Source organism: Paroedura picta, chromosome 9 (genome assembly GCF_049243985.1).
Source record: "Paroedura picta isolate Pp20150507F chromosome 9, Ppicta_v3.0, whole genome shotgun sequence".
Classification (NCBI taxonomy): domain Eukaryota; kingdom Metazoa; phylum Chordata; class Lepidosauria; order Squamata; family Gekkonidae; genus Paroedura; species Paroedura picta.
In genome coordinates, this window is record NC_135377.1 from 27,538,941 (window position 1) to 27,554,519 (window position 15,579).

Sequence of the window (15,579 nt, forward strand, 5' to 3'; positions counted from 1 at the left end):
ACACCAGGAGTTCATTTCAGCTCTTTCATGTGACCCCAGCTAGGTGGTACAAGAGGCAAAAACTGAACCAAGACTAAACTAGAGAAACCCAACAATAACCCCCAATTCATATCAAATGCAATGCCACAGATCAACCAGCCAGTGGGTGCTATGGATCAATTTCATTTTAAACTGACCAGATCCGGTAGTCAGGATCAAGCCACACATTGACTGTTTACAGTGTAGGGTTAAGATCCTGCCTCAGACCTTGAGCTCGATCCTCAGAAGAACTATCTTTCCTAAATATTTTAATGGTCTGCTTCTAGCCTGAGGACTCTTTTATGAGTGACAATTTCTTGATTGATGTTTTGATGTTTCATGTTGCTTTTATGTTTGAACTTGTTTTATTACTCCCCTGGCTGATTTTAATTATAATGCTTATGTTGTTGCTATGATTTTTGTTGTTTTTTGTACTTTTTGAGCCATCTCAGGCACGGCTCTGGAGAGGTGGCATATTAAATAGTGTGCTTATTTATTCAACTAATAAATGTCCCGTTTATGTAAGTCAGCTCAGCAAGGTTTCCAACTTTCTAAAATCATATATATAAACAATCAAAATACAATTTATCAGTCATTTAGCATTAAATTTAATGTTAAAACGTTTAAAAACTTTTTAAAAAATCAATCATACCAGCTGGCTAGCCAATTAACTCAGTGCTACATTTAGTTTTCAGTTTTGGTGTGTGTATGTGGCAGCGTATATCCATGTAGGGGAGACCAGTCGGTGTTTCATCCACAGCTATCATGATGTTCATTGGCCCCAACCAAATGCCTGGGAGAAGAGCTCCATCTGACAGGCGTTGCGGAACTGATGCAGTTCCATCAAGGCTCTTAGCTGTTCTGGGAGTTCATGCCACCAGGTTGGGGCCAAGACTGCAAAGGCTCTGGCCCTGATTGGGCCAGGGAGAATCACAGTTTAATGGAACTGGACAATTATAATGTCCTTTAGGGGGGATAGTTAGCCAGGTGGTCCCTCGGATACTCTGGGCCCAGACTGTGCCTTAGGGCTAGGTGCTTTGGCGCCTGAAGCAGTCAGTCTCTCCCAGCGCAGCGAGCGCTGTGGGGGGGGGAGCGGAAGGGAGGTGCGGGCGTCAGCGAGCTGTCGGGTGCACACACCACGCCTGCGTGTGTGGGCCCACCAGCCGCTGACGCCTGCGCCTCCCCCCCCCTCCCCGTGGCACAGCACTCACTGCGCCAGGAGAGACTGGCCACTTCGGGCGCCAAAGCACCCAACTCTACAGTATGGATGGCCTTAAAGTTTAGCACCAGTACCTTAGAATTTCTAAATGTTTGTGTTGCAGGATTCATTGACAACCCAAACTAGTTAGGCCTTTTACCATCACCTCAATATTATATCTTCTCCCAAGTTCTTTCCTCACTTGGCTCTCCTTTCTGTGCCCTCTCTTTTGTATGTCACGATCAGTAACTGAGATAACTAACTCACATATTTACTGATTTCTCTGTCCAGTGCTTTGGTTACCAGGATGTACCATAAATCTGCTTGTTAACTAGGCCCTCCTTTGATTTTTTTTTTAACTGGCAGGAAGCCAAGAGGAGAAGGCAAGAAGTGTCGCAAGGTGTATGGGATGGAGAACAGAGATATGTGGTGCACAGCTTGCCGTTGGAAGAAGGCATGCCAGAGGTTCACTGACTGAAGCAAAGAAACGCGGGAGATGCGGAAAGATGTACAGCAAGGATTCTCTTGCTGCAGCTGGGCTGTGTGACTTTCCCCACCTATTTCAGTGCTGCCTTTCCAAATAGAAACTGGAATAGAGTAATTGTACCGAAGAAGGACTTTTCAAAAGCCTGCATGCAGCAATATAGGGAGAATGAACAACCACACAACCTGCTGAAAAATTTTGAATCAGGAGCAGCTATATGAATTTTTCTTTAAGAGGAAAATTTATTTTTCAATCTTGAAGATATTGCTTCTGGGAAACTTATCTTTTTCACATTGCAACATCTGTATTACAAACTGTGGGGTCACAAAACAAAAAAAATCAAATGATATTTGTTTTCCTGAAATGATTTTTTTTTTTTAATGCACACACAGAAAAGATTTCTACACCTTAATTTACAAATGCATAAGCTACAGTTCTCAAGAGCTGCTCTTCCCAGGAGTGGTAAATAATTCCAATGGGAGCAGTCTTGACTCCAGAGTTTCAAGGTTTTTCTTCTGTAGAGGTATTAGAATATAGATTTGCTGAAAAGACAAGCAGCCTTACAAAAGTGGGTTTTGAGAGCGGGCTCAGATTCAGCAACCCGCACACCGTTTTTGATTCTGTCCTGAAGGAGGATGGATACATGCGGAAAAATCACCAGCAGATTTAAACTACAACTACAACGAGATGTGAGTGGGAAGTCTGGGCTGAAATGAGCTTACATTAAAATACACGTAAGAACCTAAGACAGGATCTCATTCTAGAAGTGAGTTCAGAAAGACCTGAGTACACCTTGCACTGCTGAGAACATTGTTGAATACCGTCAGCCACCTAAAACTTCATAAGTACTTATTCAGGGATGTGATCCTACCCAGCAGTTTCCTTCCCTGTTTTCTGTGATATTTCCTGACGTGAACAGTTTGGTTTTAACATGCAAAACTCTGTTTCTGGACAAGGGGAATGACGACATGGACAAACATCCCTCCATTTCTAGCGTTTCATGACTGAAGAAGATAGTTGGATGTAAAGTCCACTGGTGGTAAAGTTATTTGAAGGTCAGAAGTAAATTCCCAGCGGGCTGCATTTGAATAGGTTTTTAAGCTTCGATGTAATTTAGTACTGTTGTAATGAAACGGCACAGATTATTCTAGTCAGGCAAAAAAAAAAAAAACACACCTCAAACCTGGGTTAATTTTAATCTATAGGAGTTTTGGGCACAGTGAGTTGGAAAAATTTCCTGCACAAATCCTGCTGAAATAAAGATGTGCAGAAACTTAACTGCAGATTCATTTCAGTGGGGTTTGTGGTTGAGAATTTCTGGATGGTTTTTGTCTTTGATATAAGCTCTGGTAGAATGGAGCTATATCCCAAGATGGGGAAAGAAGGAAAACAAAGAGCTTTCATGGAGGCCTTGTCCTAATTACTGTATGCTGGAAAATAATCATAGGCACCATTTATTTCTTGGCTTAGGAAGACTGTTAAGGGCCTGTGATGGAGTATATTACTTTTTTATGCTTCCTAGTCTGCATATATTCGTAAGGAAAGGGGGGAGGGGGAAGCACAAAATTCTGGTTGGAACACAGAATCTATAACCAGGGGGAAATCCTCACATGAAACTGTAGTCCAAAGCTACTGAATTAGCTTTAACAGGCTCCTTAAAACAAACAAGAAAAGCACATAGCTAGCCCTATGACTTCCCTCCAGACTGTCCCGATCAAAATTCAGCTTTGCATTTGCAGGGTTCCCTTCAACCTACGTATTCTCAAAAGATATTCATAGAAGGAATTTCTGCAGATCCAGTTGCCCGTCCTGCAGTATTGCATAATCTTTGGTAATAACACGGGCAGCGAAGGGACGCAACTACATGTGAACTCTTCTTTCTTAATATTTTGTATCTGTACAAGTCAAGCCTAACCTTGGAGTTCAGGAGAAAGAAAGATTCAGGGAAAGAACAGGCAAAAATGAAGCCAGAACCTTTTTGTAATTCCTTCATTATAACTTGCACTTGGCAAAGTGTCTGCAGAGCTTGGTGTTTATATGACCAAGTAGTTAGTTGTCCATTGAATGTGGCAGATCTTAATGCTCGGCTTGAACGTGTTAGTGTGCCATTTTTGTTTTATGTCACAGTATACCTGCAGTCCATCTACGGTCCTCTTTGATATTCCCCAGTAGTAATTGTCCATAGGATAAGCCTACTTCTGATTTGTTGCTGGGAAACAAGTACAGGAATGACTCCCTGATATACATTTAGGAGAGAAGATTGTGAAACCATGGGTTGTTACCAGTGAGTTTAGACAATAATAAGCTAGATGGACTAGTAGTCTGACTACGAGTCTAAGGTAGTTTTGTGCAGTCAAAGGATCTTCTTTGCTGCAAGAAGAATATAAAACGGTAAACACCTCCCAAACTGCAAATGTTTTCTCATTTATACTCCAGTGACCTCTCAGAAGTTGAAGATAGCATGCAGGGTTATCTCCTCTAATTTTAATCCACATACCAACTCTGAGAAATGTTAGGCCGAGAGAGACTGGCCTAACGGTCCATAGACAAGGGCATAGCTAAGAGGCATTTGGAGCCCAGGTTTCTTCAGTCTTCGCATAGCATTCTAACCATCACAGTATACTGGATCTCACATTGGGATTCAATTGTATCCAACCTTAGGGAACAGTTGTTATCTTCTCATTTTGAGCAAGTGTTCCAGTTAGACTCCATGGACTTAATCTTCAATTGCCTTCCCCAATCCCTAGTTGGAGTAGGGGCTTTCTAAAAGTTCCTGTGGATGCCATGAACAATTAGGTCGCAATTTGTACAGCATGTGAAAGAATGAGTATATACACGTTACTCACAGAAACTGTTAGCATGACCTAATAACACAAGATCTGGAGATAATTAGGACAGAGATGGGCAGACCACTGAGCTATGGGTGGAAATATTTCGCAAACCAGAATGCTGTAGCTGATTGATGCATTTAGGTTGCACTGATTCAATGTGGTTTGCACATGGCTTTTCTGGGACTGTGGCATATTCAGACGAGTACTGGTAGATGTGAGATTCCTACTCTTTGATGTTTATATAACTGGCGCTCTCTCAAACACTCCATGCCGGACTCAGCCCTTGACAAATGTTGACATTTGCACTTTGAACTCGTGGAAGGTGAAACGTGCTGTTGAACATATAACCTTGTTGTTTCAATTCTGTAGCATTTCTTTCAATATGACTTTCATTTGGATATATATTCAAGAGGGCTAGAAACTTACACAAAACATGGGAATCCTGATACAGTGCCTGCATGCCAAATTGTTGTTCATCCCTGTCTTAATGTGGTATGTTTTGTAAAGTTAATTAACAACGCTGACTGCTATACCCAACTTTCTCTGCTTTTGCAAAAACATTTATAACTGTGTTGTTTCACATGTTCATGCTCCTTTTGTGAGTGCCTCACAAAGCAGCGCAGAGACAACCTCACAGCATTGGGGAAAAGGCTGCAGGGATTGGCCAGTCTGTCCTGTACTCAGCTTGGTCCTATCTGAACTGACTGATAGGTGACTCTGTTGGATCTGGAATCTGAAGGGAACATCTTAGTTCATTTTAACAGTGGGCTGTGGACTTCATGTTGTTGTACATAGTTAACTGCCTTTTCTAAAACAGCTTCGAATGGGGGGGGGCATAGTTGGAATGGGGTTTGTAATTGTTGTAAAATTTCAGTATGGTTTTGAAATACAGGAAAACCACAGGAAGTGGGTCATTAGCCAGAACTGCAAATAAGCCAGCATGATAGGTAACTGCTCGATTAAACAATTGGCAGCTGCAGCAAACTTTATTCATAGATGGCGACAAAAATATATGCTGAATTTTATCGTGTCTGCTCTGAATTAGCTCGGTGCTGAATATTGGCCAGTGTATATTTTCATTGTGAAATGGGGTGGTGGGGAGGAACACAGCAAAATGTTAACCTTCATTCACTGTCATTCACAATATTGGTTGGAACCTACTTTCAGCAGGTTTCTCCCCATTAATGATCTTTCCTTGTTTCTGCAGCTATGATCCCAACCAATTGGCAAGTACACTGGGATTGTGATAGCATCAGGAATCCACTGGATTTGGCTGTTGTGGCATTGTCATCAGGCAGATTTCAAGAGACAACATAAGACATTTCCCTCCCTATAAATATTTGGTGGAGGAAAAATATTCAAATGCCTCTTGCCCATCTTCTGGTCTTCCTTTGAAATGTCACTCAAAGGAAGAAGCACATTTTGCAGGGGGTTTAAACAGCAATAAAATATATCCACCCCTCCCCTCAATTTTGGCTCAGTGCTACTTTGAATATCTTTCTGTTCAGCTATCTAAGTGCTACTAACATACTGCATGGACTTGGATACAAGATCTCATGCACAAATAACAATTGGCTTTGTCTTTTCTGGGCCTAGTTCACAGATTGCTTATTGTTGATCTAGAATAATCACCATGAATTGATCCTATTGTGCTGATTTCATTTGCTAGCTATTTTGTTTGAATGCACTCTTGGGTCATAGTAATATCTATGTTAGAATGTGCATTCAAGGCTGCATTCACACAACAAAGAACCCTATGGAAGCTGCTTTCTGTATAATTAAACCAGCACCAGTTTGCTGTTTTTGTTTTATTTTTGTCTTCCCATCAAAAAGGAATGGGATCCAAAGAATTGTTCAGTCTCAGGCAAGCAGCTTGCACTGGCCCAGTGGAATTCCTGACTTCTTTTTTTTTTGAACAGATAATTCCAGATCAAGTAGAAATATAGGAAAGAGTTGGTCTGATCCCTACCTCCAGTTACTTTCACAATCTCAAATTGTTTTGACAGCATAATTGTGTATGAACTAAGTAAGCAAACAATTTGAAAACGGATAAGCCACAATTTTTGTGTTTGAAATCCAAACATGAGAGCCATATTTTGTGCATATCTTTAAATTTCCCCCCTTTCCAATATTAAGAATATCAGTAGGCAAATTAAGACTTTATTACTAAAAATAAGTTGTGACATTTTTACATAGAAATGGGGATATATTGAGAACCAAGAGAGATTCTATGTACAGTTGCTATTGAAATGGAGCTCAGTTTATTAGCTTTTAAAAATGGATATCTATAGGTAATGTAAATATCTTTAAAGATCTTAGGTCTGCTCAGTTGTTCTCTGTATGCAGCATGAAAGGAGAGTAACTCACAGGCACCCTTTTCTTTTCCCAGGCTGAAAATGACTTCTGTAGTAAGCAGTTTTTGGCATATTGGTACACAGGATCCCGCTGAACCAACTATCTTTTTCAGTATTAAGGGAAATATCAAATAAAGGAAGAATCCAGGTGCCCTGTGTGATGCTGGGGAAACAGGAGTACCCAGCCTAAAGGCTGTAACTCTCTCGTTGGTGCTGTAGATATGAGCATAGCACAAAAGTGTAAATTATGTTGAGGTGCTGTTCCTTTTTAGGAGAATTTAGCCTAGTATCATGAAGATAGCTTTTTGATATCAAAACAAGAATAGCCCTGAAGACGATATCAAAACCAGAATAAACCTGAAGGCTTTCACAATTGGGGCCTAACATGGTTTTATTGTGGATGCAAAAGCCAAATAAAAAATTAACAATAGTAAAAGCTTCTACCTGAGGGTTCCAAACATGCAAGGGCAGGATCTTTTATATGATTGTCAACAGTCTTCATGACTGTGCTGACCTTGCTAGATCTTTCACTCGAAAGTATGTGGGAAACAAAATAGGAGTGACTGTCCAAAAATACAGAAAGGAGGTATTTTCCGAATCAGTGGTTTTCAGATGGTGTTCCTAGGAACTCAAGGGGTTCTTTCTTGAAATGGCATCGAAAGATAGCTTGGTATGGCATTCCTAATCTTTTCCCTGATATACACAGCTATAAAGGAGAGCATTTTATGACACATTCTAACCTGTACTGTTTGAAAGTCATGCCCAGCTGCTGTCCCAGAATTCATAACTCCTTGACCAAGGACCAGGAGTTCTTCAAAAGACAAATTAGTGTGGAACAGACTGTTCTGGTTCATGCTTTCCTTAAGTCTTATCAGGTCTAGTCAATTAACAATGAGCTTAAGTATATTAAATGAAGTTATTAGAATGTGAGTGATTATATTTCTTTGCCCTGTCTTTATGTATTGCACGACAATCTGGCTTTTTGTGCTGTCATACTCTTTGTTGTTGATCCAGAATTCTATTTGTCCCAAAGCTTACGTGTAAAATAGAGAAGAAATTATGGGATATGCCATGCAATAGATAGCCAACAGAACCGATAAAAACTCAGTTTAGCTGATTAGATATTATAGTAATTTTGTTAGTAATTCATAATTTTTGAGTGGTTTGAGATTTTTCAGAAATTTTAGTAAAATGGAGCGAGAGAACAGCCTTATCAAATGGTGCAATAGCTGCTTTTTATTCAACAAAGGGCTAACTTGTTGGAGAAGGGGCACATAATCCACTGTGAAGAAAGCTCTCACAAGATCTTGTATGAGCCAAACTAGAATATTTTGTAAAGTTCACAATTAGCTTCAAAGCAAGCTGTAGGGTTTTTCAGTTTCCCCCCTGAATTTTTCCTGAAATCACTCATTATTTACATTCATTATAGGTTTGCAGTTTGAAAATCCTTTCTTAAGAGAATTTTCTGGCAGCTTCAAGAGTAAACGTTAGTAGTACTGGTGTAAAATCATGAAGGTGATCTCACTTTTCAGGATTACGTGTGTCTACTGGTAAGGAGGGCCAAAAAAGGTGCCCTGTCATTCTTGCTAGAAACTGTAGGCTTTTCTGCTGTGCTGCAGGATAGCTTGGGATCTAGCCAGTTCTGCTTTAAAATGGTGTTTGATGGTCTTAGAAAGCACACATCATTCTGACTTGCAGTTCTATTTCATGATTAATCAAGAGACCAAATGCTTTTTAATGCAGTCTGTGGAATGTATTGTTTTCTTGGATTGCCACAGTTTTTCTCCAAAGGAAACAAATCTTGCTCACTAAGATGATGATGGAGCACGAAAGTCAAAATGGAGAGTCCTGCATTGGATTCAGGCATGGTCTAGCAAAACAGTATTGTTGCCCAACATTCAATAATTTATATGGCGCTTCTGAATGGATCCCGCATGGATTTTATTAAAATAAATGGATGTTGTATAGCACAGTGGTCCCCAACCACCGGGCCATGGCCCGGTGCCAGGCTGCGGCTCCCTCTCCCCGCCCTCCCCCCCCCCCGCAGTAAGAAACTTTTCAGGCCACGAGCAAATCGGCCGCAAAAGCGGCCGATTAGCTTGCGGCCCAGCAAGCTTCTTTTTGTGAGGGGGGGAGAGGAAAGCAGGGCTGCGCATGCGCAATATGCATGCATGGCCGGGCCGCGCATGCGCGTTTGTGCCATGCGTGGCCGCAAATGCATGTGCAGCACTCATGCACATGCACGGGCGTGCCACGCAAACGTGCATTCGCAGCTGCGCATTTGCGGCATGCACAGCTGGCTGATCGCCCCCCCACCACCACAGGCGGTCCGCAGCCTTAAAAAGGTTGCGGACCACAGGTATAGCAGACTTATGCTGCCCTCTTCTACACTATGTCCAAATTGTAAACTTGTCCTCTGTGGAGTGATCCCAGGGTTGGTTTTTATTAGTAGTATATTATGAAACCCAGGAAGATTTCAATTTTTAAAGATACTCATATCGAATAGTAGTTCAATGTTAGGCAGGCTTCTAAATTAAGGAGGGAGATTAACAGACCAAGGCCATACTGAGAAAAGCTTTCCTAGTTTCTTTTTTCAATAAAATAGACTGCAATATTCTAAGAACACTTTGCTGAGAGTAAGCTTTACTTTGAACATACCTGCTTAGAATTGCTTCTGTACTGTTTCTTGGAGAAGGATAACAGAGGCAGATGACTGTGTTTATAGACTGCAAAACAGCCAACTGCAATTTTCCATGGAAAGAAAGGGTCCTTTTAATACTTAAAGCAACCACCACCACCCAAGCCTGGTTCATTTCAGTAGCTGGTGATGGGATACTCATTGACAGGGTTTTGGTTTTTTTAGATATTTTGTAGAACTCATCCCTTTGTTCAAATCAGCAGATGAATGGGGCTTATTTACAGATGAAATGGTTAGGATTGCAGTAGCTAAACCAGCTACTCCTTCTATTTCGTAAATAGCAGGCACAGATGTGTGAGATTTGGCTTGGAAGTGAGGTGTAAGGAAAGGAGATGATTAAGACTTCCCACCAACACTCCTTCCTAGCATGGAACCCCAGGACTTCACTGGGGAAGGATACAAGTACTGACTCAGCTACCTGTATGTTTAGTGAGGGACAATCTTCACATACAGCTGAAATTGTGATATTGGTTATACAATGAATTTTGCATGCCTCACAAATGGCTCTGCTCTCTTCTCGTTTGCCCCTTTTTGCTTTTCTCTACCCTTTTCCTTTTCTATCCTATTAGCATAGTCCTCTTTGTTCACTGTGAAAAGGCATTGGAGATATTAGTGCAGATGCATTTCCTGGTCTTTTCAAGTAAGCCTGGAGTGCTATGCTGCTGCTTGTGTTCACAAGTCCCCTGTGAAATAACAGTTTGGCTTTAGGTCTTCATTGTCACACAGCACTTCTGTTAGGTGATTTTCAGGAATTTCAGAATCTCTGCAGTAACTTTTTGATAGCTCAAGCTTAGTAGAATGTAAAATATAACTGAAGAGCTGGACTCATGTTTTAATACCTTCATTAATTGTGGCTGTCACTGATCTCATAACAACTGTAACCAGGGACTCATTCATCGGCTCCTTGCTTTCCAGCGTTCAAGTATGACTGTTTTAGTGTGTTTTAGAAGGCAACTCTTGACCTGGCTGTATCAGCATTTCCTGAGTTGCAGTGCAGCCTGTTTAGGCTCAGACTGATTTTTGAAAATTCGAGCTAGTTTAGGTTGGGCACACATAGCAGTCAAACCTCTCAAGAAGTTGTATATATATAATTCATTGAAACAATCACCTTGTGAGAACTTTGTCCTATGTTTCCATGGATGTCCATATAATAGGACACCTAAGTTCATCTACAAAGGATTTCTGGGGCAAACCTGCAGCTTTCCTATGGTGCTGTTCCATAGGGGTCTCCTCCCCCTCCCCAGGAGCAGCATTTTACGCTGCAGCCAGGAGGGAGAGAGTAAGGAAAGTCCTGCTCCAGAGACAGAAATCCCTCTGTCCCAGGATCTCTGTGGGATCCTTCACCTAAGGTGCAGCCCACAAACTTAGCTTGGATCCTGAAGATCCCGTGTAACAAGTTTCTCTGTGATTGCTCCAGAGTAAAGGATAACTACGTTGCAATCTTAGTATTTTCTTAACGTTATATATGTACTATATAAGCAAAAACATATCTGTAAACTATCTAGACTAAGTCTTCTTTCTATGTGGCTTGTTTATGCATAATGCCCAACTTGGAAAACCTTTAATTTATGTGTTAGATCATCATGCTAGTTCTTCTGACATATCAAGAACCTAATGATGTGTTTTAATAAATTCAGATCTTTAAAGAACTATGAGATGCACGATAGCCCTGCACTGCAAGATGGTGAAGTTGCTGAGAAGTATGTAATCCTAGTGAATGTTTAATAGGTACAAAGTGTAAACGCGTGGTGAACCCACAAGATTTGTAAGGCAAGAGATGAGCAGAGGTGGTTTACCAGTGCCTGACCCTGTGTAGCAAGCAACCCTGGATTTCCTTAGTGGTCCATCCAAGCACTAAACAGGCTCAGCCTTGTTTAGCTTCAGAGAGCTGACCAAATCAGGCCAGGCTGGGCCATCTAGGTCAGGACTCCCACAAGATTAGCCTTTCCATATCAACCCTCCTCAATAAAAAAAAATGATTCTGAAGACAGTAAATATCAAGTTTACCCATCACTTTCAGTCTTGGTGTCAAATTTGGTTTTCTAGGGATTCTTTATAATAGAATTTTTGTAAAACCACACAAAAACCTTAGCAGGAACAATCCCCTATACCTGATTTCAGCATTTGCTATTCTATTTTATATAGTTGACTCTGATAGGTTCTTTGAAAGAGCTAGACAGGAAGAAACAATTAACTAATGCTGTCAAGCTGATGCTTCTGCGTTTGCTTCAAAATGCAGCTTTACTGCCAGCATGTGACATGTATGACTCCTCCTGCCAAGAATCTTCCTTGAGTGCTAGTGAATGAATGTATTTGTTACTGTAAACTATGCATTTTACTAAAATTACAGTATTTTATATAGACCAAGTGAAAACATCTTCCTAACTATCTAAATTTGACACATACTGCCCTGATGAATCATCAGAGCCTGCATTCCTAGAACACACCAGTCTCTCTTGTAATTTAAGAGTCTAATTTATAGGTGTAGAAGGAGAAACATTTTCCTAATTATTGCAATTAAAGCAAATAAGCACAATGCAACTAAAGTGAAATATTTTTGAACACCTTTGGCTCCAGTGGTAGAGTTAGACTTGTGCTTAAATCATTTGTTGAAATCAGTGGAGACAAGAGTACTTAATTTGGCTGGACTGCACCCAGTGCTCACAGGGAATGGTAGGAGGATTATGTTTTCCATCCGTGACAAAAAGAATATACCACATTTATTATTTATTTATTTATGATTTGACTTATAGCCTGCCACTCCCATTGCCAGCTCGTGGTGGTGGACAAAATTTCAGAACCCCACAAAAAAACCCTTACAACAACATGAAGGCAGCAGAATAAAATACCCCCCCCCCCAACCCTGCTCAACAGAGGGCATATAATCGATTCTGGGGTCTAATGGAGAGCAACAGATGACCCCATTGGCTCAGGGAGGGGCCCAGATTGTAAGTGCCCTGCCCTGGCCTCACCTTAAGACCTGGTGGAAGAGCTCCATCTTACAGGCCCTGAGGAACTGCAAAAGCTCTGTAAGGGCCCTCAGTTCCCCTGGGAGTTCATTCCACCAGGTCGGGACCAAGGCCAAAAAGGCCCTGGCCCAGGTCAAGGCTAGGTGAACCTGAATAACAGCCTGAATTGAGTGTTCATGGCCTCATAGGTCATGAGCCCCAAAGCTCATAAAGTTGTTTTGATGTTTTCAGCTGCTGTATGCTGATATAAGAGTAAAAAGGTTGGATTGAACCGGTTGGAAAGAAGGGTCCACTTTCACCACCTCAAAAAGCTATCCTGGGATGGGGACTGTAGAATGAAGGGGAGATTGGATGAGATTGAGTGGAAAAAAAACTGTCTGTTTCCTTCCGAAAGCTACAGTGTATTTAATTTGGAGGAGCATATGATACTAATTCGTAAACAGAATGAAAAAGACTTCTTTAACAGCATAATGATTTTAACTAAAATAGCATTAACATTTCACTAAAATGTTTACAATTATCTGATTTTTGTCTGATCCTGGCTGTCATATTTTAGTACTATTTGCCTGACCAACATACAACACAATTCTCTACTTGTCTGCCATGACTCCAGTGATACAACATGATACACTTTCATCCATAGGGATCTATGCAGATATTTAGAAAGATCTACCTGCAATCATGATACTGAAGGGCTGAGTTTGTGACCATGTACAGTTAGCCACCATTACCACATCTCTAGAGGGCTTGTTCATAACAGTTTGTTGTATCCACATGCCACAAGGTGATTTCCATGTTGGCCTCGGATTAGATTCAAGCCTACCTCCTCATAGTGACTGGAAGCTGGTTCAGTAGGATTAAGCAAGAATCTATCTGGAGGGTAACTGCAGCCTACCTCTAGTTTGGCTTGGGAACAGATGGCAACTACCCTAGGTAAATGCTGCAAACAATGTCCAATGTCTTTCGAAGCCTGCATGACTGTCATGTCTGGGGGTTTTGGTTTCATTGGAATTGCCAGAACTCCTTCCAAAGAAGGCAACGAGAGTGAGTCATCCTTGCCTCGAAAAAAATTATTTTATCATAAGTGTAGTATCAGAAAATTCACTTTATAAATCTTTGAAAGAGAGCTTCCAATTTTGGCACTAATGGAATCACTGGATACCTTTAATATATATTATATATAATATAGGGTAGGGTATTTGACAGATGTTCTTTTTATATAATTTTTAGCCAAATACAGGTATTCTAATTCCTATTTCTGTGGAATCCTATCAGACTGTAAATGCAAAAATAAAACTAGTTCAGGTTTCAAAACCCTGGGGGAGGGGGCTGGGTGGGGGGGTGATGGACTATTGAATGGTTAAGTGCTTTGCTAGCTTTTTGGTATATCATGTGCTTGTACATACATATAAATATATATTATAAATATATATAAAATAGGTCCATATGGTTAAATGTTTAGTGTTTATATCATCGTTCTCTGAGGGAAGAAAATGTGTTTTGTATTGCTTTATGGATTCAAGAAAAAGGCTTTATGTGATTGTGTGATGATTAAAAAGTTTTCTAACTATTTTATGCCAGAAATGAATAACTCTAGTGCAGTGTGAATCATAACCTTGATTTCACAAGTGTAATTTGAGATTTTCAGCTGGCCATAATGGATGTCTCCAGGTAAAATGCACTTTCTTGTGGCACTCGATCTAATTGCCCTGAATGGGCTTTCAAAAGGATCACAAAATGTTTACATCTTTTCTTGTGTTCTCCCCCCTTTCCCTTGTAAGAGTACTAAAAATGGAAATGTTTCCTCTTTAAGGGGAAAATAAAGGCAAACAAATATTTGATAGGTTACTGAAGTAACATGGCTCAAGAATATGGATCATAGATTAGTAATGTTTTGTAAAATTCATTTTAGTGGTAGTCTTCAATCAGTGAGCTCTATTTTGTGACGCTTAGATGTGACAAATACGCTGTTGCTTATCCAGTCTAAATATCATTGTTTACCTGTATTTTACTGTTAATGGATATTCCATGAGTTGCACTTGCTTAAGTTCAGTTGGAATCCTGGCTGTCCTGTGAAACTATTCAGACTGTTACAATGTCCACAATTCTACTTAAATGCACTTAAAACTGATTTACCAATACTACCATGGAATAGTTATATCGGAAGAAGTGTGCTTGCACATGAAATCTTATACCTTGAATAAAACTTTGTCGGTCTTAAAGGTGCCACTGGACTCAAACTTCGTTCTACCGTGGAATATGTTGAACTATTTCATGTAATAAAGGCTTTTGTGTACAAACTGTATTGTGAAAATTTGTTGGGGGTTTTTTTGGTAGTCAAATAAAATAATAGAAGTGCATCAACAAGTAAAAATCAGCAAAGTTGTAGCACAAGCACAATACCACTATTGATAAAAGGCATATTTATTCAAAAGCATTTCTCCAACTCCTTGGACATCTCTGAGATAGCAAATATTGGCAAAGGAGGACAAGTTGCTGAACACATTTAGCCTGGAAATTGACAACGCATGAATGGAAGTACATTGTTATTTTGCTATTAAACATTACAGGATGCTGACCCGTCCTTTCCAGCAGGATTACATGATTCTTTTTAAATTCCTTGTTAAATTATATATAGTCTATCACTCAGCCTTTCCCCTTCCCTCACACGCAAAATTGACAGTTTCCTTTGGCACAGCTGCAGGCTACAGTGACAGGATGCTGAAACAATGTTCACTCTTTGCTCTGCCCCTTTTTACTTTTGTTCTCCACTGAACACCCACCCTGAAGACTTCTGGGTAGTTCTAAATCTTGGTTAGTAAACTGAGATTTCTTAATTGAGCCCAATGACAGAGAATACACACTTGTTAATACTTTTATTTGAACTACAATCCTTTGAATTAAAATACTTCAAGAAATAACATTTTTTTGTTTGGCTTCAACTGCAGTTAAAATTTCTATTTAAAAAAATCTTCACTTTATCAGAAAATTATGTAGATTGTAACTATGAAAATATCCCAAAATTGT

General features: G+C 40.3%; 1 protein-coding gene across 1 annotated transcript in view; it reads left to right on the forward strand.

The window, feature by feature from the left end:
• ZNF704 (zinc finger protein 704) overlaps positions 1-14,838 on the forward strand; it is a 72,182-nt gene extending 57,344 nt beyond the window's left edge. Inside the window, exon 9 of the mRNA XM_077352057.1 lies at positions 1,583-14,838. Coding sequence (XP_077208172.1) covers positions 1,583-1,694 — 112 coding nt within the window. The 3' untranslated portion in view covers positions 1,695-14,838. The remainder of the gene's footprint in view (positions 1-1,582) is intronic.
• Positions 14,839-15,579: the final 741 nt, after the last annotated feature.